Source organism: Capricornis sumatraensis, chromosome 14 (genome assembly GCF_032405125.1).
Source record: "Capricornis sumatraensis isolate serow.1 chromosome 14, serow.2, whole genome shotgun sequence".
NCBI classification, from domain to species: Eukaryota; Metazoa; Chordata; class Mammalia; order Artiodactyla; family Bovidae; genus Capricornis; species Capricornis sumatraensis.
The window spans coordinates 57,642,019-57,667,997 of NC_091082.1; the positions used below are offsets into that span (position 1 = coordinate 57,642,019).

The window sequence follows — 25,979 nt, forward strand, 5'->3', positions numbered from 1 at the left end:
TCAAAATCGGAGCAGAAGGCCAGTGGCGGCAGCACCTAAGGGCTGGTGGGTGGTGCCCTTGGAAGGGGCCAGCACATCCCCACAACCCTCTTGGCCCACAGAGCAGGCACCCTCAGGCGTGCCCCGCTCCTCCTCCGGGGGCCCCTGTGGACCCCGCAGCCGCTGCTGCCGCTCCTGAGCTTGGCGAGCCCGGCTGGCGATGGCGCGCACACGGCTCTGGCTGCGGGAGGAGGAGCGCCGCAGGAAGCCCGGGGCGCCCGCCACCCCCTCCCCAGTAGGGCCCAGGCTGGTAGGCGATGTGATGTCCCCAGCCTGCTGGAACCCCGTGAGCCAGCGCAGCTGCTCCGTCAGGGCATCCGGCCGCGCCCTCCGCCTGGCCGGCCTCTGTCCAGCCAGGCCCAGGCCACAGCTCAGGCTTTCCATGCGGGGAGCGAAGTCGTCCGCAGTCAGGTCCCCGAGGCTCTTAGACTTGGCAGCCACAGTGCAGTCCGGGAGGCCTGCCAGGTGGAGGCAGCGCCAGGGTGGCCCCAGGGCCAGGGGCAGGGGCTGCAGCCCGTCCAGCCCCACAGGCAGCTGGCCGGCAGTCTGCAGGTTGGGGTTGGATTTGCTCTTGGTCACAGCAGGTGGGTCCAGGCGGGCAAATGGAGCCAAGCAGGGCCGCAGGGGCAGACGTCCTGCCAGGGTCCCTGGGAGGCTGTCGCAGCCCAGCCCCAGGCCCAGGCCCGGCAGGGCAAGCTCGATGACCGTGTCACTGGACGACAGGCTGGAGGATGAGGACACGCTGCCGCGGTGGCTGCCTGGCTCCAGCCGCTGCCATAGCCGGTCCCCACCAGTGGCGTCCAACGACACAGCGGGGCAGGGCCCGGCCAGGGGCCACTGTCCACCCAGAGACTCCAAGGGCACCTGCCCCTCGCTCTTGGCCCTTCTGGGCACATGGCCCAGAGCCCGGGGGTGGCCCTTGCCTTCTATATGGCCGCTGGGGGCCCCTTTGCAGGCCCCAGCAGGGCCCCCAGTGCTGCATGCCCACTGCCTGCTTCCCGGGGCTGGCTCAGCACTCTCTTGGCTCCCTGTCCGGAGCTGGAAGGGCCTGGGAGCTTCCAGAGCCGCCCTTGGGTGGCTCGCCGAGTGGGCGCCGGGCCCTGCAGAGCACTGGGGCCCTCCAGGGGCATGGCTGGGGGGAGTTGCCCCTGGCAGTAGGGGCCCGGGACCCAGGGCTGGCTCCTCGGCAATGGTTTCCAGGCTGCACAGCGAGGAGACCGACCTCTGCATGGAGAAGGGGCGGGGCTCTGTGGGGGAGAGGGAGAGGCCTGTGTTGGGGGTGGCCCGGGGCTGCATGCCCACAGGATGCCCGCACTCAGGCCCCTCCACATGCATACAGCTGCCCCCACGCCCCCCTCCCTCCAGCCCACCCTTTGGTTCTACTGCTGCTGGGGAAGGAACTGGGTTCTATGCCCATAGGCAGGGGCCTCCCAAGGCCAGGGCAGCAGGGCATACTGGGGCCGGGCCCTGTTACCTGGCACTCAGCTGCTCTCAGTTCCTAACTAGGGAGGCAGCGTGGGGACAGAAAGGAGAACAGGGTGGTCAGCAGGTGTGGGGCTGGCCATGGACACAGGAGGGGAGGCTGGGCACGTGCAGGAGGGAGGCTCAGCTTCTAGCACACCCTCCCCAGGTTGGGTCTGCTCCCTGTGACCAGGGGCCACAAACAGGTCTGTCATGACCACCCCTGAGGGCAGGGGCAAGGGGAAGGTCCAAAACAGAGCTGCTCACACGTGTCCCCGTCCCTGGGGCTGAGGGTCACCTGCAATCTTCTCCCCTCATATTTTGCAAGCTGAAGCCCTGGTGTCAAGGCTCCGAGCCCCTTCCAGGAGCCCAGGCCAGTCTTCCCAGAGGACTGCAGTGCAGGCCAGGGCTGGGGAAAGGCAGGAGAAAGGCCTGGAAACTGGCCCCGGGTCCTGGCAGTCAGGCCAAGGAGGGAGGCTGGGCCTGGCACTGGAGCTAGTCTCCAGAGGCCATGCTTGGGCCTCCAGGTCTCGGCAAGCAGGGCCCAGCTCAGACTCCCCAGTCCCTACCCTGGGGTCACTTCCCAACCTCAGAGGTGTCAGGCCCACAGGGCACATCGTAGGCACACAGGGAGCTGGGGGCAGCGGGGCCCACGGGACCAGCTGATGGAGCACAGAGAGCACACGAAGGCCACAGTTCTGGACATGGAAGCGCAGCGGGACGCTGGCCAGGCCATGCGGGACGGGGCGGGGCCAGCATGGGGACGCTGCCGAGGAGCATCCGGTCTTACCGGTGGAGAACACGGGGGATTTACTTCTAATCTCCTCCAGCTTTTGAATGAACAAGGCGTTCATCTCCCTCTGCAGGGCCCCAGCCTGCCTGCGGGCACCCTCGGGACAGCGGGTGGCCCCCTCGGGGCTGCCCGGGCTGCTGGAGTCCGAGGACACGGAGCCGCTGCCGCCCGGCCCAGGCTGCCGGGCCCTGGAGCCCTTGGGGGCCCCTCTGCTTCTCCCAGGGGCAGCGTGGGGAGCCCCCAGCGAGTCCTCCCAGGCACGGGGCTGCTGGCTGATGGCCGAGTGCCCACCCTCTGGCCCCGGGCTGGGCAGCCGCCCCCTGCGCAGGCCCTCGGTATCCTCACCGGCACAGGAGCCCACCACACACTTCATGCAGGTGGCAGCCATCCCGGCAGGCCCGGGGCCTGTGGGCACCCGCGGGGGCCGCTCCTGCTCTGGACTCCTCTCTGCCGGCGCCTTACCTCGGGGGCTGCGGCTGCCTGGCTCCTCCTGGGCTGGGGCCTCTGGGGTGGGGCCAAGGCTGGAAGGTGCCACATCGCCAGCCTCCCCCTCAGAGCCCGTGTCCTGCAGGCCCAGGACCAGCTCTGGGAAGGCCTTGCGGCCTGGCTTCTGACTCTTGGTCGGGGCACTGGCTGTGCGCCGCAGGAGCCGCTGGCTAACAGAGGGCCGGGGCAGGGGCCGCCCAGCAGCATGACTGTCCAGGGAGCCGGGCTTTGGGCCTCGGAGGAACAGGCCTTTTAGGCCCAGAGCCTGCTTGACCTGCAAGAGAAGGAGACACATAGGGGAGAGCCGGACACTGGGGGCTGGAGACTGCCCAGCCCCGTCCAGCTGAGCTCCACAGGGTGCAGCCCGAGGGACCAGCTCGTTTTGGGGCACCACTCGGGGCCGAGCCTAAGGAGGAGGATCTCAAGGGGGTCTCTACCAGGGTCAGCGGCGGCTGCATCTGTAGCCTCAACCCAGCCTGCACAGGGTGGATTGAGTGGTCGCTGGCGGAGGGGCTGCAGGTCTCAGGGCAAGTGTCCCAGGAAGGGCTGGAGGGTCTCCTAAGCAGAGACCTGGGCTCCAGCCTTGTGCCCACTGCACATTGCACCCCTCCAGCCCTTGGCCCCCAGCTCTGAGGGCAGGCTGCCACAGGGCTGGTGCAGAGAGTGCAGCGGAGTGAGAACCCAGTGGAGCAGCCCTGGTCCCATTCACCCACCCCAAGCATTGTGGCCGAGGCAGCAAGCACAGCCAGGTGCAGCCCCGTGCTCTCGCCCAGTCCCCTGCCCGGCCCACTGCCTGGAAGTGCTGCATCTTCCAGGAGGCCTTTCCAGGATCCTACCAGGCCATGCTTCCAGCCTTAGCCTGCTCTCTGGTCATGGGGCCTCAGGAGCAGGGCCCACACTCGTTTGATGCCCCCTGAACCAATGCTGGCCCAGGGCCTTCCGGGGTAGCCGAGCCCAAGAAGTCCCTGCAAGGCCTCTCCCCATAGCCTCCCTGCCTGGGGAGGGCAGCCAGGGTCCCCAGGACCAGCCGGCAAGTGTCTCAGTCAACACCAGAGAGGCCGACTGGGTCCTCGCATGCAGAGACCCTGCAAACAGTCATGGTGCCCACGACACAGGGCACTTCAGGGTGGAGGTGTTAGTGGCCAGCACTTGAATCAGCTTCCTGATTCAAGATCCCAAATCCAGAGCAATTTGGTCAGAGTTGGCGAGAAAGTCATTTAGAGGAAGGTCCAGAATTCAAGCTCAGAGCTCCTGGTTCCTGGGGCCTCTCCCCTCCTCCCCGCCCCCAGCACGGGGCATCGAGGCACAGAGAGATCACAGGGGCACGCAGGCAGTGGGGGAGGGGGGAGCGGGGGGAGGGCGGTGCACACAGAAGGAGGGGGAGGGAAGAGCACAGGCACCAGGAGGGCCAGCAGCTAGAGGACCTAGGGAGGGGCAGGAAGAGATGGGCCGGACCTTGGGGCAGACACACGGGAGGCCTGGCTGAAGTCCTGGACCTACCTCGTAAATGCTGCTCTGTGCCTGAGGATGGCCCACGGGACCCAGAACCACATCCCAACCCACATCACATGAGCTGACAGTCTGCAAAATGCTATCAGGAATCACAGATGCTAACGGGGTGGCCTGAGCATGCAGGTGGGGGCGGGCAGGCCACGCCGCCCCCGCGCTGGGGTACCTTCGAGCTCCTAACAGAGCTGTGCTTCTAAAAGTAGACTTTGGACACACAGAAGCCCACTGCAAGACCAAAGAGACAGAGTGAGGCCGTGAGACACCGACAGCAGGCGTGCAGCGAGGAGACGGAGACACAGGACAGACAGGGCGACCATGGGTACACGATGGAGCTGCGAGGCCTGCGGGGCCCCCGCCAGCACCCGGGGCCGAGGAGCGAGGCAGGAGAGAGACGGTTAGTGCTGGGAGACGCGCAGACCCCCGTGTGTGCCTGACAGTCCACCTCCTACAGCCCCGCTGGGCCCCGGACACAGAACTGGGGACCCCTGGCCTCTGCACACTGGGGAAGTGGGAGCAGACCCACTCCTGGCGTAAATGTGCTGGGGTGAGGGGAAGACAGGGGGCAAAGCCAGGCAGACACCTTCAAGGATGGACAGAGAACCAGGGGCCCCAAGCAGTAGAGGGGGACTCAGGGGAGACGGGAGGGACCAGGGGTGCCTGGGAAGGACCATGTATGTCTCAGAGGTAGGGCTGGCGGAGGTGCATCGGGAGCCCCGCCAACCCCTTCCTGGATGGAGACACAGGCCCATCAAGATATCCACCAGGGACAAGGATGGAGGGGGTAGGGTGGGGCTGGTATGCCCCTTACGACAAGTGACCTTGTAGGTGGCACTCACCTTACCACTGATGTCACTGACGGCCACATGGACAAAGATAGAGGCCTCTTCCATCCCCTCCAGGTACACATGCCGATAGCCTGAAACAGCAGGGGGCATGCTCACCCCAGCCTCACACTCTACTTAAAGGTCCCAAGGCCCTGATTACAACCCACAAGCCGGGTCCTGGGGACTCTGCTTCTTTCAGGAAGCCTCCCAGGACTGCCTCAGCTGCAAGGATCTTTTCCTCCTCTGGGAGCTGAGGTTAGAGCTCCCCTCCCCCATCCAGCCACACAGTGCTGTGGCCTTGAACTCTCCTCCTCAGCGCTCTCGGTGTCCCCAGGCCCAGGCTAGGCAGGAGCCAACTCACCCCCTCCTAGAGGCCTCTGCTGGCCCTCAGGGGACTCACTATAGCGGCACTGGCCCCAGGCTCTGCCCTCCCCCACCCTCACGGGCCCCCTGCGCACCTGGCATCATGCTGCTGAAGGCCAGCGTCCTTTGGCCAATGAAGTCACGCCCAATGGGGTCGTGGTCCCAGACGAGGAATCGCACTAGCGCTATCTCGGGCATGTGCACCGTGAACACCAGGGTCTCCTCCCACATGGGGTTGAATCCTGGAGGCCACCAGGAGGAGGTGTCTGTCACCTCTGTCCCATCCCCACCTCTCAGGCAGGCTGTCCCCATCACAGCTCCAACCCAGAGACCACCTGGGCCCACACCCTCCCCCAGCAGCTTCTCCTGGGCTGGCTGCTGGCACAGAGAAGCAACGCTGGAAGGCCAGGTGGCTGTCACTGGGCTCCCCACCGAGAGGGCAGCCTGGGCAGTTATGTGAGTTACAGGCTGCAGCCCTTGACCTTCCTTACCTGGTCAGACCAGCATCACCAGCACAGGAGCTGTGATGGGGCCTAGGGGCACAGGCTGGCCTCTGGGTGCCCACGCCCCTCCTGCACCCCCATCCCACCCAAATGCTCACCGTTGTCATCCACCACTCGGGTCTGCTCCTTGTTACAGTCCACCGGAAGCCCGATGACCTCCACCTCCACGAAGGGGTCGATGATCTGGTACACAGGGCAGAGTAGCACCGCGGGCCAGGCCGACAGCCAGGCCCTCCCACCTGCCCAGGCCCTCCTGCCTACCTCCCCTCTGTCCCCCAGCATCGAGTCCCGTGGCTTGGGCAGCTGCTGACCACTGATGATCCGCAGCACCAGCTGCTTCTTGAGCTGCCCAGGCAGGGGATCCTCAGAGTTAGGGTTGAAGATGCCTGTGGGGGGCCAGGGTAAGAGGATGAGCAGGCAGGGTGAGCCCTCCACCGGCTCTCTGGGGCAGCCCCAAGGCACCCACTCCCACCTCTCCCCAGTCGACCGGACGGAGTCCCAGGTGCAGGAGGGGGAGGGGAGGCAGCGCTCCAGTGCAGGGGTGCCGAGGGGCCGGTCACCTCTGTGACCACCCCGTGATGGACGCCCAGCTCGTTTCCTCCATGGGTGAACCACAGGGGCTCAGTGTGGATGCGAGGCCACACTGCCTCTGGATGGGTGACTGGGTGCCCGGTGATAGGGTCCAGGGTGACAGCAGGAAAAGATCCACAGGTTGCTTTCAGCACACACAGGAGAAGCCGAGGGTCTGAGAAGGAGCAGCAAGTGCCCCGCCAACCTCGCTCCGGGGCGCCTCACCCGGGGACCCTCATGTAGGGGCAAGCTGGGGAGGGGCTCCAGATCCCAGCAGGGTGGGGGTTCCGGGACTGTGTCCTCCTCACCCTGGCACATGCACTGAGGCTTGAGCACGTAGCCACAGCTGCCGTTGGCGCTGAACTTGGCCCGGTTCAGCTGCAGCATCCGCCCCTCCGACTGGTAGTTCAGGGCAACTGCCAGGAAGGACGCAGGGTCAGCGCGGGGTGCACGCATCCCACCTCTGCACTGCCAGTGAGCCCAAGTCTGCTAGGGTCACACTGGGCACAACCAGGGCCCTGCGATCCAGCAGGACTTTCCTAGAGCCTGCACAGCGGCCCCTGCACAGGGGCAGAGCTTGGCCAGACTGGGTCTTTTGCCACCTTACCCTGGGGTCCTAAGGCCCCCACCCCCGCAGCCCCCACCAGTGCCATCCTAGTGAGTGTGACTGGATACCTTCAAGATTCTCCCAGGTCAGGGGCAAGAGAGCTAAGCGGAGCAACTGTGGAGAACCCGGCCACATCTCCCTCGCTGCCCAGCCTCCTCTGCCGCCCCAGGGCCCAGGCACCCACCCATCTGGCAGCCGGCGTTCCAGAAGGGCTGCGGGTTGTAGTTGCTGGAGTCCACGCGGTAGGAGGAGGGGTAGATACGTGAGAGCTGGTGCTGGTTGAAGCGTAAGTACTGCGCCGGCTTCTGCTGCAAGATCTGCTGAGCCTTGGTCTCGCTGAAGGAGGACACCTGCCAGCTGGACGCCACTGTGGGCCGAACAGGTACCTTCAGGGCACCGGGTCTGGGAGCACCCCCACTGGACTCCTTCCCAATGACCCTGCCCCTCCGTGGCACCGCCCACCTCCAGACCCCCGCCCCTCCCGGGCCCCTCAATGACCCCACCCCCTCCACGGCCCCACCCCAGTGGCCGCGTCCCCGAGGGCCCCCAGGGCCTTGCCCTCATCCCAATGGCCCCCGCCCCTCCCAGAGCCCCACTTGTAGCGACCCCTCACCCTCTGTCTCCACGTCGTGGGTGCCCACAGACTTGGTGTACTTGACCAGGTCTGAGAGGGCCCGAGACAGCTTCATAGTCTTCTTCTGCCTAGCGGCCCTGCAGAAGGGGGTTGTTGGGGTCAGGACCTGGGTCGCACTCCTCCCCTTGAAGCTCTGGCGAGCGTCCATCAGGCGCCCACCGTGCCTGTGTATTCCAGGGCTCGGGTCACACATGGATGCACTGAGAGGGGACGCTGGGGGCAGGGGCAGGTGCTGAACCCCCGCAAGAGCACCGACCCTGACCAATCCTAAGGAAAGGAGCACAGGGAGCTGCCGGCCCTGCACCCTGGGGTTGCTGCCTTGGGCCTCCATGCTGCCTCTGAGCCCGCGCATATGATGCCTGCTTTTGCCAGAACAACGGCCTCAGCACATTCGATGCAGCCGTCTCTTCAAGGGCCAAGGATGGAGGTGGGCACTGACCCCCGGCTCTGGCTGCCTTGGGAGTCCAGGTCCTCGTCCCCCTCCTCCACACTGGCCACCTTCTTCAGCTTGCTGCTCTTTTTCTGTGCAGAAGGAGGGCAGAGTCAAGATGGGTGGAGCCTCAGGCTTGGGGAAGGAAGGACCTGCTGACCTGGGGTCCTGGCACCCACGCTGCAGCTGGGCCTGCCCCTCCTCTGCAGTGCCCTGCTCAACCTAGGCCCTGGAGGACCTGAGCTCTGGGTATTGGCCACTGTTGACTAAGGGAGAGCCATCGAGACACCTGCTCCATCCAGCCCTGACCAAGACTCCACACCTGGCACCTGTAGCCCAAGAAGGCAGCCAGGAATCCCAAGGACCCTCAGGGCTGAAGAAGCCCCCGCCCCACCTCTGGCTGGGGGACATAGGGGCAGGCTCCCTGCCTGGGAGCCGGGCAGACCTTGCGCTTGGAGAAGCTGCCCACGAGGAGTCGGCTGTTCCTACGGCTGGTTCCGGCCTCCTCCCCAATCTCCACGTCCTCCTCGAACTGGAAGCAGAGACAGACAGGGGGCCGAGTGAGCCCAGCCTCAGACCAGGCCGAGGGGCATGGGCAGGCAGCTCCTCCCAGTGGCTCCTTCCTGGAACAGGGGAAGCTGAGAGGGGCCTGGAGGAAGGGGGTAGCTGGGCCTTGGGCTGGCTGCTGCCCCAGGCCCTCAGGAGGCACAGTCCCCACCCACATAGGGTACACAGAGGCGGTTGCCAGAAGCAGGGGCCTGGATGAATCAGCTCCCCACAATGTCCCACTCCAAACTCACTAAGTGCCCAGTTCTTCTCCATGGATGGTGATTGCATAATGAATACCGTCAGTGTGTCTGGAATATTCCGTGGAGTGCCTGCTTATGTAATCCTCGTTCGAGGATCCCAAGCTCAGGAGCCCTGACCTGCTTCTCACAGCTGCAGAGGTGTTACCTCTTTAGACAGTCCCCAGGGCTGTGGCCGTCCACTTCTTGCACTTGGGGCTGCAGCGAGTCTCCTGAAGCCACAGGACCAAGCCTCCTCAGCACCATTTACAGAACACGTATGAGCAGCTCCCCTCCCGGTCCCTGCCCCCTTCACCGGGGGGGCCCAGTCCTGGCAACATTGTGGCCTGTCCACCTCTGTCCTCTGTCATTGAAGCCCAAAGCTGTCATCCATGAAAGTGAAAGGCATTCTGTCATGTCTGACTCTTTGCAACAAAATGGACTATACAGTCCATGGAATTCTCCAGGCCAGAATACCGGAGTGGGTAGCCATTCCCTTCTCCAGGGGATCTTCCCAACCCAGGGATCAAACCCAGGTCTCCTGCATTGCGGGTGGATTCTTTACCTGCTGAGACATCTAGGGAAGCCCATGCTGAAGCTCAGTTACACTCCTGGAGTGGCTGGAAGCTTGTGCCTGTGTCCCTGAGGCCACTCACTGCAGCCACCACCAGCTGCCCCCCAGCCCCTTCCACAGATGCCCCCACAACTCTCCCAGCTTTGTTCAGGGTGTGCCTACCACACCATGGCAGGAGCTGGTTTTGCAGCGACATTCCCTGTCAGGGAGGGGTTTCAGCAAGACGTATACACTCTGCGTATGAGCTTGTACACACACCCCTGGGGGCGCCCCTGCACATGCTCCCCCCTCAGTCCGCTGGCCTCACCAAGCAGATGAGTGGAGCCCTTCAGGTCTGGATTCTGGTCACCAGGCAGGGAGCCTGGATCTAGAGCAAGGGATAGGAGGCCCTCAAGCCCAGCAAAAAGGGGCACAGACAGCCACAGGCCCATCCCCCTGGATGCCTTCTCTGCTCACGTGCTAGAGAGGGGGCACCTGGCAGCTCCCGGGAGTCACCCCCCAACCAACTCCACTGCTCTCTTGACTCCAGTCCCCTCTTCCACCCTCCAGGGAGTCCTGTCTCCCACCAGTTGGTAAGCTACATGGAGGGGCACTGGTGCAAAGCCCAAGCCACAGACCCTGGGTAACGGAGGCTCTCAGGAAACCCATGAACTGGCAGAGGCATGGGAATCTGTGTTCACGGTGTTTGCAGCCCGCAAGGCTGACACACTTCTTGGCTCGATAACCCTCACCTGAAACCCCGTGGTCACCCAGCACAGCAGTCCCCCTGAATCTAGGTACAGAGCAGAGAGGTGCATGCTGGCCCAGCATCCTGAAGAAGTGCTGCAGCCAGGGCCGGAATCCCCTGTCACCACCCCCTCCCCTGGCACCCCAGCTTGGCAGGGAGACAGCACCCCTCTCCATCCTTGGGGGTGGGGGGTGTGGGCAGCAGGGCCACATCAGTCCCTCCCACCAGCACACAGAGCCAGATGTGTCTTGTCTTGCAAAATGGGGTCTGCAGGACCACCTGGCACCCTCCTAGCCCTAGGCCAGCCACCCTGCCCATCACAGCCCCCACGGAGATCCCCCCAGGCCACTTTGCTGATGTGACCCTCCTCCAGTGTCGGCCAGTCCCTCCAGACGGCCCCACAGCTGCTGGTCCTGGCCAGCCCAGCCTGGCCCGCAGGCTTTACGTCTGCCCTGACAGACCCCAGACTGTTCTCCCTTTGAAGGTACTTCCCAGAGCTCAGCCACGCTTCCCTTTGAGGCTGGGGGCCTCCAGGCAGAGGGCAGCTGGACAGCTGCTAGGACTCACTGGGCTCTGAGCTCCTCCCAATCACCACCAGACCCCCGAGGCCACGCCCAAGTCCTCTTCTAGGAGGGGCTGGAAGTGCCTAGGGGGCTGCCATCCACCCCTGCCCACAGGTGGGGAGGGTGGGGGCTAGAGGAGCTGCCCACAGACCTCTATGGACAAACCGTCATCCATACCAATGGGGCGGCCCCACTGTGGCCATCCGCCTTGTGACACTGACGGCTGCAGGTCTCTAGAGGTGAGACTCGGAAGAGCCAGGTGTGAGCTCCTGGAGGAGCCAGGGTGGATATATGCCCCAGGGGCAGTGTGTGTGCGCATGGGTGTGTGTGTGCAGGTGGATGTAGGTGTGTGTGTGTGTGGGTGTGCAGAGACCTGACGTGCCAGCTGCAGGCAACCCCCCTCATGGCCTCAGGGCTCTCACCTTTTTGGCCTCTGCCTTGTGCCCAAGTTTGCCAGGTGGGGGCAGCGTGGACACGGTGAAGTCACTGGGGTCTTCACAGTCCCGAATCTTGGACTCCTTCATTAGGGAATCCAGTTTCCTCTTGGCAATGTTTTCCACACGTTTGCGGTTGGTGGAGGCCTGCGAGAGGCAGCCAATCACTGGCCTCCATCCCCCGCCTCCGGCGGCAGTGTGGACAGCATGCGGGGTCTCGGCAGGGCCAGTGCCACCCCCCCTCTCCTCTCACACTTAGCACTGACCACAGGCTCACTCCTGCATCACGGTGCTGGTCCTCACCCCTCCTGCTCCCCCTAGGGTGCACAGTAGGTGTGCAGTTTGTCCTGGGGCCCCAGACAGTGCCAGCAGGCCCAGGCCCGTCTGATTCCAACGCCCGCCTCCTTCAGCTGCACCACGCTGCCTTGGGACCCGCAGACGAGTCACGGGCGCCTAGCTGCCACTATGCGCTCAGGGCAGCTCAAGATCGGGAACCGACCACCAGCCACCTTGTGTCTGGAGGATATGAATGGGGGTGGGGAGCAGCCCCAGTGTGGCAGGGTATCTGGGCACCCCGACACCCAGGGTACAGTGGGTGCAAGGGGGCCAGTGCAGATGTAGGGTTTACCGTTGCCTCGGGCCAGGCAGGGAAATGCACAGGCCCACCCAGAGCGGGAAGAATCCACTGCCTCGGGGCTTTCTAAAACAATTAGCCAGAAGGGCCAAGAGCTCTGCACAATTGCTTTCTCATCCGATGGCCCCTCAGGGAGAAATAATACCTCAGCAGCGCCCAGAAAAGGGAGGATGCTAATTAGAGGACCCCTCACCTCCCCGTGGTCACCTCCCCATGGCCCACTCCTCTGCTGCTTGAGGCTGGTGCTGACTCCTCAGCCTCTCAGCACTGCCCCAGTCTCACGATGCTGGGAAAAGAGGTGACAGTCGCTCACTGGGAACTCAGGGTTTGTATCCTGTGGGGGGGTGGCTGGGCAGGGGGGACCCCTGTGGCCCAGGCCGACTGCATGCCCAGCAACCTGGCAGCTGTGCAACTTACCCTGAAGCTGCCCCATGCCCCTCTGTTCCTGCTGCCTCCATCCCACAATCAGGACATGAGCTGGCCCTTCAGGGCTGTGGCTCCCCCATCTGGGAAGAAGGTCCCCCCTCCTCACTCACATCCCCATTGAGGAGCTTGCAGTCCTCATCGATCTCATCTGCGCTGTCCTCATCAGACACTTCGCCCTCCTCAGCATCCTCGCTGATGTTGGCTGGGAGCTTCTTGCCCTGGGGGAGCAGGTGGGCCATGAGAGGGGCCCTGCGGAAAGTGCTAGGAGGCCAGTTCCCACAGGAGCAGCAGGTAAGGCGGGGCGCCTTTCCCAAGCTTGCTTGTGGCTCTCAGGCCAGGGGCAGGGCCAGCCCTGCAGCAGCATCACCGGAAGGACATGCCCTGGTGTGCATGCTGAGGGCTCCAGGTTGATGGACTTCCCTGGGGAGATGGAGGCCAGGGCAGGGGCAGGTCTTGTCCTGACCCCTCAAATCTATCACAGATGGTGTGGAACCCCAGCTAGTCTGAAGCAGAGCCCTGTCCTGCCCTGACCCTAGGTCAGAGGTCGGAGGTCAGAGGCTCAGCAGGATGCAGGTGCTGGGAAGGGCAGGCAGGGTCTCACCTTCACCAGGATCTTGCCCTTGAGCACCTGGGGAGAGGGCAGCGTGGTGGCATCTTCGCTGCTCACTGATGACAGGTCCAGCTTGTCCCCAAGAATGTCGGTCAGATACTGGGCCATCTTCTTCTGCTGGACAACACTGCAGTGGTTCTCGATGGACAGGATCACTGGGTACCTGTGGCCCCAAGATGGAAGGAGCAGGATGAGGCTGGGGGAAGGCCAAGTCCCACCACGTAGGACTGCAGGTCACCTGCAACATTGCATGAGGAGGGGGGCTCTTCATAGGAGCCCAGGAGAGATGTGTCTGCCAGCCACTCTAGGAGGGTGAGGACTTTTCCCTGTGGCCCAGCGGTTAAAAATCCACTTGCCAATGCAGAGGATATGGGTTCAATCTCTGGTCTGGGAAGATTCCACATGCCTTGGGGCAACCAAGCCCACAAGCCACAACTACTGAAGCCTGAGTGCCCTGGAGCCTGTCCACTGCAATAAGAGAATCCACTCAGCGCAACCAAAAACAAATAAATAAAAAATTTTTTTAAAACCAACTGAGTGTGGAGGAAGGAACCAGGAGACCTTGAGGGTGGGTAAAGGAGACATGTACTTCTCCCCATAAGAAAAAAAAATCAAAGGCAATTAGAAACTCCAGGGAAAACAAAAGGAAACATTCAAGCAAGTCATAAAATGGGGTCAAAAAATGATGTAGACTGAACTGAGATGCAATGTGGAGCAATGGACAGACTGTGAGAAAGATTCCCAACCACCGAGATCCTGGAGACACTGTCCAGTGTGTGGCCCTGGGGCCCAGGGTTGGCCCTGTAAGGAGGGAGATCCAGCCTGGCACAGCTATGACCTGTGTGGTACAGGTAAGGAGAGCAGTGTGGACATTTTTGTAATAGGCTCTTCAGCTGTTTGATTTATTCTTTTCAGTCATGTGCACAGTTACTTGGATTTTTGTCAAAAGGCAACATAATCCTTTTAGAAAATGTAAGTGACCCCAACCTAGAAGTCACAAACTAGAACAAGAGATGGGTGAATCCTGTGATGCAGGGAGGCAGTACCTGGGACAATGGTGCTTCTCACCTCAGTTCTCAGGCGAGAACCAAGTGCCTGTAAATATGATGCTGGCATGGGAGGTGTGAGCCCCATCCTGAGACCCCAGCAGGCCCCTGGCTCTTTGGCAGATTCAGGAGATCTGTGTGTCCCAGTCCCACTGCCCAGGATGCCCCCGCACCTGCAGTTCCAGAGGCCAGGCTGTCCTGCAGAGGGCCCCCATGCCCACCCCCTTCTGAGACAGAGCCTGGGCCAGGTCTTCCCAGAGGAACCCCTCTGTTTCTAGTTCTTAAGTCAGTCTCCTTCTCGTCATTCAATTAGCTCTTCCCTCGCCTGCGAACTTCACTGATTTGGGGTAACTAACAGTGTGGGGAGGCAGTCTTCTATTTTCAGAAACTAAACTGGATTTTGTTCAATAGTGTCTATAGCCACAGCTGAGTGACAGCGAAGTGAGTCTGGACGCAGGGTAGCTTCTTAAGGACAGTCAGTGCCAGAGCCACTGTTGGAGGCGTCTGACACCTGGTGTTGCCACCGAGTGTGTGGGGGTGGGGTTGCTGACACACACGCCCCTCCCAGTCCGTGCTGCTATTGCACCCACCGCCTCTCCCCTCCTCCACCCCTTCCCTGCCTCTCATCCTCAACAAGAAAGCCCGAAACCAGCCTCTCGGCCACTACAACCACTGCTCCCCAGAAAGGATGTGGGGGAGGGGCAGGAAGAACCCCTTGATTCCTTTCCCCACCTACCCCCCCGGGGCCAGCCCCTCAGTCCCAGTCACTCACTCATTCTTGATGAAGGCGTACTTGTTGATGGTTTCAGTGACGTCTTTGAAGAGGATCTTGGAGGTCAGCGTGTAGCCATGGTGCACGATGGGCTCCCCATCAGGCCCGTCCCAGCAGTCCACTGCAGGCAGGCAGACCTCAGTGGGTTCCAGGAACTGGACCACCAGGCCCAGGGACCCACAGCCCATGGGCTCTAACTGGAGGCAGTCTTCTTGCTCCACAGTTAACACCAAGAGAGACCTATGCCAGCCCCTGCCAGACACAGGGCTCCTTGGAGAGGGCCCCAGGGCTGAGCGGGGGTGCAGGGCCCCGGAGCCCAGCGCTCACCCTCCACACAGCGGCAGCCGGCCTGCAGGACCCGGGCGTACATGTCCGCCCTCGACTGGGATGTGAGCTGGTCGCCCGCGAGGTAGGTGTTGTGAGACGAGGTGATGAAGTAGTGACTCAGCGGCTGCGCCATATCCTGGTGCACGCGGCGGTGCTCTGGGTTGAAGATGTCGCCGGCGGGGCTCCGCATGTAGTTGGTGAAGCCTGTGGGGAGCAGCATGGGTGGAGGGGCAGCGAGGGGTTCAGCCCCCGTGTGCCAGTCCCGCACTGGGCTCAGCTCGAGGCAACCCACCCTCATGGCATGTGGCCCCCTTGGCACCCCACTGGCAGCACAGCTGGGCCAGGGTGGCACCCACTCACCATCAATGCCCATTGCCCCTTTACTCTTGTTCTCTGGGCAAGGTTCAAACTGCTCAATGATGTCGCGACAGCTCTCAAGGGTCACGCCCGTCATCTAGGCCAGAGCAGGGGCTTGAGACCAAGCTGGTCTCAGGCAGCCCCTCGTCCTCCTCCACCACAGCCAACCTTCCCACCCCACCTCTGACCACTGCATCGCCCAGGGGCCAACATGGCGGGGCTGAGACTCTGCTCCTCGTAGTGTGCTCCCCCCACTGGGGGGCTCACTGGCCACCCCTAGTGTCACAAGACTTGGGACTCAATGGCCAGCAGAAGACAGAGGGTCCCCTGGCTTTGGAAGAGCCGGCACTGGCTAAGGATCCCTGCCAGGGGGAGGGTCTTTGGCCTCATCAGCTGGGCCATCCCCCACTGACACCATGCTGGGGATCTCAGGGTGGGCTAGCAGGAGTGAGGCCTGGTATGAGAAGGTGCAAGAGGGCCAGGACAGTGTCCCTCTTGGAGGAGCGGAGGGGGCTCAGCTGGCCCCTCCTGCCATCTGCCCAAGTCCTTCTCAAGAAAGTTGCACACAACAGTCAAGCCCAGGTGGCCCCATGTCAGAGGCTGAGCGATTCTTAGGGCCCCACAGTGCAGCCCCGAGGAACCCCCAGCTCTTGGAGACAGGCCCACCAGTAGGGCTTCCTGGACACCCCCAGGAATCTGGGGCAGGTATGGATAGTGGAGTAGACAGATGGGGTCAGAGCTTGGAGCAGCTGCAGACCCAGAAGGCCAAACCGCCCAGCTGATTTGGGCCCCAGACTGTAGGGAGAGTTGTGGAAAGCTTAGGGCAAAGGTCAGGGAGCAAGGGGTCACTGTTGCCCTTCCTACACTGGGCCCCATTCCCTTCCTCCACCCCTAGGTATGCAAGCTGTTGGGACAGTTGCCCCTCAGCTTCATGCCAACACTGCCCACAGCCAGCCTGGTACCCACCTCTCCTGCCTGGGCAAACCCCAATGTCCCCATCAGCAAGGCAGAAGGGAGGCCTCAGCAAACCGTGTGATGGCAGTTGGGGGGAGGGGACCCAGGAGCACAGTGTGGGGGCAGCTCCCCGGGTCAGGACACTGGCAAGAGGTCCAAGGTGAACACCACCCAGACCCAGGATGAGTCCACAGCCACTCCTGGTTCCCGATATCCAGCCCCCAGCCCTTCCCAGTGGTGGTCACCCCCAGGCCATCACCATGAGCAGACACTGCACGTGAGGCAGGTGGGATGAGGGCCCTGAGAAGTCCTGGGACCAGGGAGTCTGACCCCAGAAGGGCAAGGCAGCTGGTGCCTGAAGGTTACTCCAAAAGTGGCTCTGAAAGAGTCCCAGGAAGTTACAGGCCTGGACCTTGATCCCCATGGCTTTCTCCCACCAGCCTGGGGCAGTGCTTATGCGGTCTGTGTCTGAGCACCCCTATTCCCCACTCCCTCGGTGAGTGCTGTCTCCTCAGAGGATGCTGACCTTCCCCTCCCCTTCCACGGACTTCCAGCCTCTGTCCACCAGAGCAGGGAGCACCTGGCCTCCACCCAGACCCCTGAGTTTCTGGGCCCTGAGCTTTAGTTAGAAAATGCCTCTTGGAGGGATGGAGCTGCCTGCGGTCTAGGACAGTGGGCAGGCATACTCGGCTGGCCCCCACAGGCATCCACATGTCTGCTGGACAAATGTTTGAGTGAGTTGGCAATGGGTGCAGAACCCTGGGGGTGTGAGCCCAGGTGGGAAGGCTGGGCCATGGAACCTAGGCCAGGAAATGCTCGACGCTAGAATCGGGGCTGTGGTCAAGCTCTGGGCTGGGGCACGGTCAGAGCCGAGCTGTCCTCCTTCCCCACCTGCTTGGCGGCAAGGTGGCCAATGAGAGCCTGGGCCAGTCCAGTATATGGCCTCAAATGCCAGGCTGGTGCCCACTCCTCTCCCACACTGTGGACAGTCTCAAATGCCCAGGGAGGCTGAGGGGAGGCCACCTTGACCAGGAGCCTGGCTCCTGCTGGGGGGCCCTCACCTTCTGCTCCACCTCCAGGAAGCGCAGCAGGTCAGTGGCGTCCAGGTGGTCCTTGTGGTTGCTGTAGGTGAGCATGAGCAGGTAGAGGTCCCGGCGTGTGGACATCATCTTGTAGAAGGCACAGAACTCCTCAAAGCCTAGTGTCCCCTGGTGGTCATCCGTGTCCGCCTCCTGTAACGCAATGTCTCTGCATCCCCTCATGTCCCATCCTGGGCCTCGACTGAGAGGGGGCCTTCAAGCCCCCCACTCCTCAGGCAACCCTGAGTCAAGAATCACCTTTCCCCCTCCCAACATCACTGCCTGTAACACAGGCTCGTGGAGGGCTCATCATGCTCCCCAAGCCCTACAGCAGCATCCTTACTCTGCCTCTCCCCCCAAGAAGCCACCACGTGATCCATTAACACAGATCTCACCCTACTTTCTCCTCTCCTAGCCTTCCAAAGTCAACCTGCACCTGAACCCGACAATGTCCCCCCACCTTCAGCCAACAACATCCACCCAGTGCCCATACTGGGCTGTGATCTGTAATCACAGTTGGTCGTCCATCGATCAGAAAGGCACAGGGCCACCAGGCATGCAGAAATCCCCAACTTCAGCCTCTATCAGCATCTCTTCAGCAGAGATGACAGGCCCCTGATCTCAGCCACTGTCCTCACTTTTCTCAGCGAACAGCTCACACAATACCCACAGGAACCCCAGCCCCAGGCAAGCCCACTGGGCTGCTAATGAGACCACAGGCTCCTTCATGAATCCACTAGCTCAGGAAGCATGCACTGAGATGTCAGATTCTGGGGACACCAAGAGTGAAGGCCAGGGGCAGACTCAGAGGACAAGGCACTCAGTAACGAAGTCTAGGCTGCCCAGAGGATGCCAGAGGTGCTACGGGGCAGTCAGGCCCTGAGTGCTGAGGTCGGGTCCTTGGCCTGTCGGCTGGGGTGGGGGTGGGGGTGGGGATGGGGTGGGGGAGGTGACTGCCTGGCAAAAAACAGACACCAGGTTCAGCACCATGGACAGCAGTGCTCGCCAGCCCTGCGCGCAGTCTGCACGTCTTTCCTCCTGTGGCCACACCATCTGGGACGGCTGCAAAAAGGCCCCTCTGAATCAGGAGAATCACCCACAAGCCAGGGGGCCACAGCCACACCCAAGTCCCCGAGCCCAGAGAGAGTGGGGCTCTCAGGAAGTCTGGCCCTGCCTCTCCTGACCCTGTGGCCTGACATCAAGGTGGGCGCCCAGCTATCCTGTTTCCCTCCAGAAGCAATCACCCAGGTGGGGTGCCCATGCCATGGCTGGAACAGGACCCAGCCCAGAGTCACCTGTGCTGAGGCAAGCAGATACCAGTGAGGACCCCGTGTTTGCCGTTTGAGGGCAGCCCTGCATCTCAGAGCGGGTGGGACACGCCCTGCAAGTCAAAGGGCCTCTTGGGGACAGAGCTGGGCTGGGAGCCCTTCCTGGGGCCGAGGCTGAAGCTGGCAGAGATGCCCATATGCTGAGTGTCCACCCACAGGGTCATCTGGCCTCCCTATGGGCTCTGAGCTGGACAGCATGCCCAAGGCATGACTGAAAACCCTTTGGGATGATGAGGCCCTCTGGACCCAAAGGGATAGCTCTGACCCCTCGGCCCAAGGAATCGCTTCCAACGTGGTCCCACAGCCACTCTCCTATCCACGAAAGGAAACCACCGTGGCTGAAAGCACACACTGGCCGGAGCCACGCTGCTGAGCCAGGCCTGGAGCCACCCAGTGTGCTCATCATGCAGGAGGCCCAGGGGCCACACCAGCCTCACCCACATTCCACTGTTATTTTAGACTTAACGAAATTATGCTCAGACCTCTCTTTACCCACCACACAGATCTATCCTTTGATTAGGGCAGTTCCAGGCAATAGAAAAAACATTGAGCTTTCTCGACAATAAAATTGATGTTAATTATCAGAGTGGCTTTGCCTGGATGGAGGTTAGCCCTCTTTCCCTGGGTCCCTGAGCGCCCATGTAGAGCCCCACGCAGATGGGCCAGGAGGCCCAGGTGCTCAGGGGACACCAGGGACAACAGCCACTGGGGGCAGAGCTGCCCAGGGTCTGAGGTCAGCATTCCTGGTGACAGCCTCCATTGGACTCTCTCAAGATCCTCGCCAGTCCTTTTCTCTTGCTGGTCCATCTCCAGGTGCTTCTCAAAATGGTCTAGACAGTGCCCAGACACCACCTGGCCTGGGGCTGCTCAGGGAGCTCTGCGTGTGACCCTCTTGAGCCCAGAGGGGCCAGGGGTGTGGGCTCCCTGGAGCTCCCAGCGGGGGCATTTTCAAGCCAGGACTTGACCTTAAGGTGCCAGAAGCCTGTGCCCACTCCATGAGGTACACTCATCTTTCGTCCTGTCTCCGAGGCCAATCTGAGCCCTGTTGCCTGGCCCCTGGCACAGCCTCATGTTCTGGAAGGGACTGCTGATCCCCGAGCTGCTCCCAGAGGCAGAGCAGGCAGAGAATGAGGTGGGAGTACGGCTCTGCAAGCCTGAGCCACCTGCCAGTTCCTCACTGCCCAGGCAGGCTCTGTCCCCACTGGGCCTTCAGGATGGGCCATGTGAGATCCCCAGTCCTCAGCCAGCATCTGAGATTATCCAGCTCACCATGCCCCCCTCCCACCCCTGCTATTTACACAGACCCACACACTCTGAGCTGGCCAGCTCCCCTCACTCCAGCCGAGCATGACCTCCTGTCCATCACAGGAGCCCAGTAGGGAGCTGCCAGGGCTTGCGCCTGGAGGGGCAGCTGGCTGTGTGCGTGCATGTGTGTTTGTGCGTGCACATGTGTCTCTCTGTGTGCGTGTGTACATGCATGTGTATGCACATGTTTGTGTCTCTCTCTGTATGTGTGTGTGTGCGTATGCATGTGTGCATGTGTGCATGTGTGCTGGGGCATGGCGCCTCATTCAAGCTCACAGAACCCTTTCCCCAGCAGCAGTGAGACAGCGAGTCCTGAATGAGGGCAGGCTTTGCTGGCCCAGCCCCACCCAGAACCAGGACCCGCTGACACCACCTGCCTTCCTCCCCAATCCCAGCAGGGGTTCCGGAAAGAAAGAAACTCATTACAGACAATAAAGGCAGCCGCTCAGCTGAGGATGCATTTTCATAACTGCTAACATCAGTGGCAGCGGACCACAGGGGAGGCAGTGGGTGACCAGCGCTGCTGCCTGCAAGGCAGAGCTTCTGCCCCCCATCGGGGCTGGGGAGTCCTGGGGTGGGGTGGGACGAGGGTACAGGCCCTGTGAGTGGTTTCCTTTTCCGGCCAGGCACCTGCCACGTGCCCAGTCCATCGGCGAGGGGAGGCCCTGGGAGCTGCTGCAGGGAACCGGCACAGCCAGAGGCAACTTGGGGTATCTGATTGACCGCCCCCGCAAAGGTCTAGACCAGCTGCTGCCTTGCTATTTGCTTCAGCTCAGACGGCACTGCCCAGGACCCTCTGCAGCTCGGAGAGGGTGGGGCTGCTCCCGACACACACCTGGGTCTGGGCTTACCTTGAACATCTGCTTTACCCTCTGCCGGGGCAGATTCACGTTCAGCTTGTGCAGCAGCTGCAGAACCTCGCCAATGCTCAGGCTGCCATCCCCGTTCTTGTCGGCTTCGTCAAATGTCTGCTTCAGCCACTTTGGGGCCAAGTTAGGGACCAACGTGGGTCCAGCAGGGCCAGCCATACCTCCCCTCCCCTTCCATTCCTGGGCAGGGAGGTGTGAAGGACCTCATCCCAGTGCCCCTTTCCCCAAATACATGAGCCAGCTGGGGTGGGGAGCCCACCGAGGTGGACAGCGAGGGTGCGTCCTGGGGCCCTCCCGCCCGCCACACACAAGGATATTGGTCCCGGGTGCGCTGGCGGCGGGCCAGGCTGTCCTCGTCGCTGATGCCGGCCATGAGGTAGCGCAGGCCCGTGACCCAAGTGCGCGCCTCGTCACCGCTGGGTGAGACCAGGTCCAGCGACTCCCGGTGGCTGCCATGGTAGATGCTGAAGCAGCAGTTGGGGTCGAAGCTGCCGTCAGGGTAGCGCTGGAAGATCTCAGACTGCCGCCCCTCGCTTACCTCCTGGATGGAGTCGATGGAGACTGCAGAGGCAGAGGGGTGCAGCACGGTCACAGCCCTCCCCAGGATTTCCCTCCTGTCTGAGGCTAGGGGAGGGGGCATTTCAAGGGGCCCTTGGGGTGTTGCTGTTCTGTCGCTTGGTCGTGTCTGATTCTTTGCAACCCCATGAACTGCAGCACCCCAGGCTTCCTTGTCCTTCACTATCTCCTGGAGTTTGCTCTAACTCATGTCCACTGAGTCAGTGATATCATCCAGCCATCTCATCCTCTGCTGCCCTCTTCTCCTGCCCTCAATCTTTCCCAGCATCAGGGAAATCTTTCCCACCCTTGGGGAGAAGGAAATATCACAGATATGCTGGGGCTGGTGAGCTCACCTCTTCCCTCTCTGCTCTGACCCTGGGGTCTGCCCACCTTGCCTCTGGCCATGAAAGAGGTCCATCCTCCCCAAGAGAAGGGCCGCCTTCTCCTGGCCAGCCACCCTGGGTCTGTCCTCTGCATCTGGAGTGAGGAGAACCAGACAAGCCAATTCCATCTGTCAAGCTCCGGCCAGTTGCCTCTCATCCTGGGAAGGCAATTGCTGGCCAGCATGGCCGAGAGCCTGTGGCAATCTCTGTGATAAACTCTAGCGCCAGCAGGTGGGAGCCAGGGACGGTGGGGTCCCGCTTGGCATGCGCCAGATCAGGCTGAAGGAAGAATTTCATTACTGGCCACAGTGCCTGGAGCTCCGTGGAGCCTGTGTTCAGAGAATGAATCCTCAGGAAGAGATGAGCTCAGAGGTCATCCTTAGGGTCTGTTCCTGTGCACCCAGCAGGGTCCTTTCACAGATAACAGGGCACAGGTAGCAGCCCCTCTGGGAGCAGGTGCCCTGAAGTTGGCACAGCCAGGGACCCCTAGCATCACACGCTCTGCCTGGCCCCTGTTGCCTCTACACCCAGCGCCCGGTGCCTGCTCCCAGAGGCGGGGTTGGCACCACTCTGGGCATTACCCTGTCTGGTGCAGTAATGGTGGGCCTCCCCAACTTACACTGTGAAGGGTGGCCTCACTCCTCTGTCCTCTGCCCTCACTGCCCCCTCCCCAGGGGCTCCTGTTTCCCCTGCACGCCCTGCCTGGAGGGGGCCTGTCCTGCCTGCTTCTCCATCCAGCTCCCTGTGGCTCACACGTCTTTGGCAAGGAGCCAGAGGTTCAGGGCCCCCAGATTAGGGGATGCTGACGGTCAGGAAATAGCTGCCTCTCACCCCGTTCCTCTCTCCCAAGGACCCCTCCAAGGCCAGAGTCAGCTGGTCTCCCCCACCCTAAGCCTGCTGGCCTCGACCTACCACCCCCTCCCCAGAGGGGCCACCATGACCCTATCCACCTCTCCCCTCTATTTGCCATCTGGTGTCCTTCTCATCACTCAGCATGACATGAAGTTATCCTGCCATTAGGTGGTGTCACGACCTCACACCCAAAGACCAGAGTCACGTGGGCTAAATTCCCACAGCAAGCCCAGCACCGAAACAGCGCCTCCCGATGGAGCATCCGGGCTCCTGCCTGCACGGCTCACGGTGACTCCACCTCCCCAGGGCTCAGAGCAGTCCCAGCCCCTTCCTCCAAGACACCCTGCTAGGGGGCTCCACAGCGCGTCTCTCCTGGGCCCCGTGATGGCAGCAGCTCCCGTAGCAACCACTGGGCTCAGGCCCTGCCCTGGCACATCTGCATGTCTCCAGCTGCCAGAGCCAGAGGAGGGGCGGCAAAGTCCCCTCTGTCACCTGCAAGGGCTCACGTGTCCCTCCCTGACTAGCAGGACCCCCAGCAAGGTCCCTGCACAAATCCTCACAGCTCATTACCCTCCTGACCCATCCAGGCAGCCCTGCAGCCTCCATGCCCCTGCCGGCTGCTCATGCCCCAAGCTGCTTGGGCCAGCACTGGGCACCGGGTCCTGTCCTCAGAGTGCCCAGGGGGCCAGACTAAAGGTCTTTTTGCCTCTTAGCCCCTCCCAGCACCCGGCACAGGGCAGGGCATGGGTGCCACCCAGTCTCCACGGAGCCCCAGAGGATCTGCTGGGTGGACAGCAGGCCGGGGCCCTCCCTCCCTGACTGCATCCAGAGGCCACTGCGGCTCTCCAAGGCCAGCTGAGCCCATGTTTCAGGCCTGGGGACTTTCAGGGTTCAGGGTCTTGCTACCCCTCCCACTGCCTGGTGGCTGCTCTGGGAGGGTCTCCTGCCCCAGGACTGTCCCACTCATTCTTGGCCTTCTCATTCTTGCATGAGGAGGGTCTCCTGCCACCCCCCCGGGACCAGCCAACTCACTCTTGGCCTTCTCATTCTTGCGTGAGGGCCGCCAGCGGATGCAGGAGCGATGCTCGTCCAGGAAGTAGAAGCGGACCAGGCCCTTGGAGCTGCCCCGGAGCTTCACCATCTGCGTCCCCGCCTGCATGGCACTCATACATCGTTCCACTGGAGGCCCACCGAGCCGCCACACAGACAGACCGACACAGACAGACAGACGGAGCACCGGTGAGTGCTGCAGCAGCCCCCTGATCACTGCAGCCTCAGGTGCACCCCCAAATGCTCACGGGGTGCAGAGACCACCCCCAACCCATCAGGGAACCAAACTCAGACCCCTTCAGGGCTGCCTCAGGTCACAGATTCAATCTGGGACCCTGCTCAGTAGCCAGAGTCCACACAGAGTTCGGACCAGCTCTGCCCAGCCAGGTCCATGAGGCCGAGGGTGCACCCAAGAGCACAGGTCCCAGAAGGTACTGAGCCCTCACCTTCCTCACAGGGCCTAACTGCCTCCCCCCCAACCCTCCTTCCTCCATCCATTCAGCCTCTGTCTGCAGCCCAAACATCTCCCATGTCCCAGGGGAGGGGATACTGGTCAGGACAGTGGCCCCAGGGCTGGAGAGGTACCAGGCTCCTGAAGTCCTGGGGACAGGACCATCCCAGCCCTCCTTGGGCCCTTCACAGCTGCTTACAGAAGGCCCAGAACCAGGAGGTGCCCTCTGGGGAAGCACCAAGTCATTAACCCACGAGGTCCCCTGATGAGAGACCCTCAGGTGGTGTGGAGACCTGTGGCAGTACCAGCCCCAAGGACCAAGCAGTGGGAACTTCTCAGAGGAAGCCAACCTCTGTTCTTGAGCTGCAGGCATGGTGGACTGCGGGGGGGGGGGGGTGCGGGGCGGGGGGAGCAGGGGCACCCAGTGGGGATGGGTGCAGAAGGCAGTGGGCTCTGCTGAGACACCAGGAGGTGAGGGGATGGTGTGGCCATGGGGACATAGTAGCAGGTGAAGGGAGGAGGCTGGGGGTGAGGACAGGGACAGTCCAGGGGCCTAGAACAACTGGGCCAGGCCCCACTCCCCCAGCTGGACAGAGACCTGGTGGAACGGACCAACCTGGATTGGGCTCTCCACAGGCCAGCCCCACTGGGACAGACTCTACTGTCCCATCCCCCCGCCCTGAGTCTCACCACAATCAAGGGCACCCACTCTGTCGGCCTCTATAGGGCCAACGTGTCTGAACAGCATGCTGGCCTCGCCCCACTGGGGCTGAAGGTGCCACTGACCCCAAAGTACCAGGGACCCCCTTAGAGAGTGTCCAGCCAGTACATCCACCAGGACCATGCCCTCGGCCCCTCCTTGCCCCTGACTCCCCCACCCCTTCCTTCCCCACTGCCTGCCTGGGGTTCAGCCTCCAGACCCCAAGGTGGGGGGCTCAGAGAGGCAGACCAGGGGATGCTGTCAGAGCCCCAAGACCCTCAGAGGGAAACCGAGGGGTTGGGAGGTTACAGGTTTGGATGGGGGGTGGTGGGAGCTCCCAAGCTTTTCACACTCCGAGGAGCGGCCCCACCCTCCCAACTCCAGTGACCCTGGTGCTGGGCAGGGCTCTGGCAGGGAGGAGCAGACCAGTCCCCGCCCCAGACGACCAACCAGACAGGCCAGCCCCCTTACCTAGTGGGCCAAGCTGCCACTGCGGGGACACAGCCACGCTCCCGCCGACCCAGAGGAGGGCCTCCGCCAGGCAGGCCACGGTTCCCTTGGTCCGGCTGGGGGTAAGCGGCCAGGGGACGGACATGCCCCAATGATGGCCGGGGTGGGTTCACGGAGGCCAGGGAGGGCCGGAGCCCCCTACCCTACCTAGGCAGTGGGTCAGGTGGTGGTGGGCAGCCCCGGGGCTCCACGCGGCCCCCTTCTCTCCTCGGCTCCCTCTTTCCCTCTTCACTGGCCTCCAGCTCCCCGGCAAGGCTGCTCCCAGATGCCTCTGGCATTGGCCTGACTGTCACCCGCTGTCTCTGATGGCCCCTGTGCCAGTCCGCCCCCCTTCCAGGGCCACAGAGGGGTCCTGGGAGAAGCCACGACCCAGGGTCTGGAGGTGGAAGAGCCGCAGCGCCACTGCCTGCCCCGCCCACTCTCTGCCCAATCCCCTGCGCTAATCCAAGCCTGGATCTGGCCCAGC

General features: G+C 62.4%; 1 protein-coding gene across 1 annotated transcript; it reads right to left on the reverse strand.

The window, feature by feature from the left end:
• PLCH2 (phospholipase C eta 2) lies at window positions 1–25,598 on the reverse strand. The gene is made up of 22 exons (XM_068985751.1): window positions 25,475–25,598; window positions 23,835–23,981; window positions 21,317–21,570; window positions 20,992–21,120; window positions 17,490–17,660; window positions 15,478–15,571; window positions 15,118–15,321; window positions 14,791–14,911; window positions 12,964–13,135; window positions 12,473–12,580; window positions 11,291–11,449; window positions 8,665–8,742; window positions 8,229–8,311; window positions 7,769–7,866; window positions 7,340–7,522; window positions 6,857–6,964; window positions 6,240–6,364; window positions 6,077–6,161; window positions 5,571–5,717; window positions 5,125–5,204; window positions 2,756–3,053; window positions 1–1,286 (listed from the first exon to the last, which is right to left on the reverse strand). Exons 1-22 carry the CDS (start codon window positions 25,596–25,598, stop codon window positions 1–3), a joined length of 4,254 nt encoding a protein of 1,417 aa, XP_068841852.1.
• Window positions 25,599–25,979: the final 381 nt, after the last annotated feature.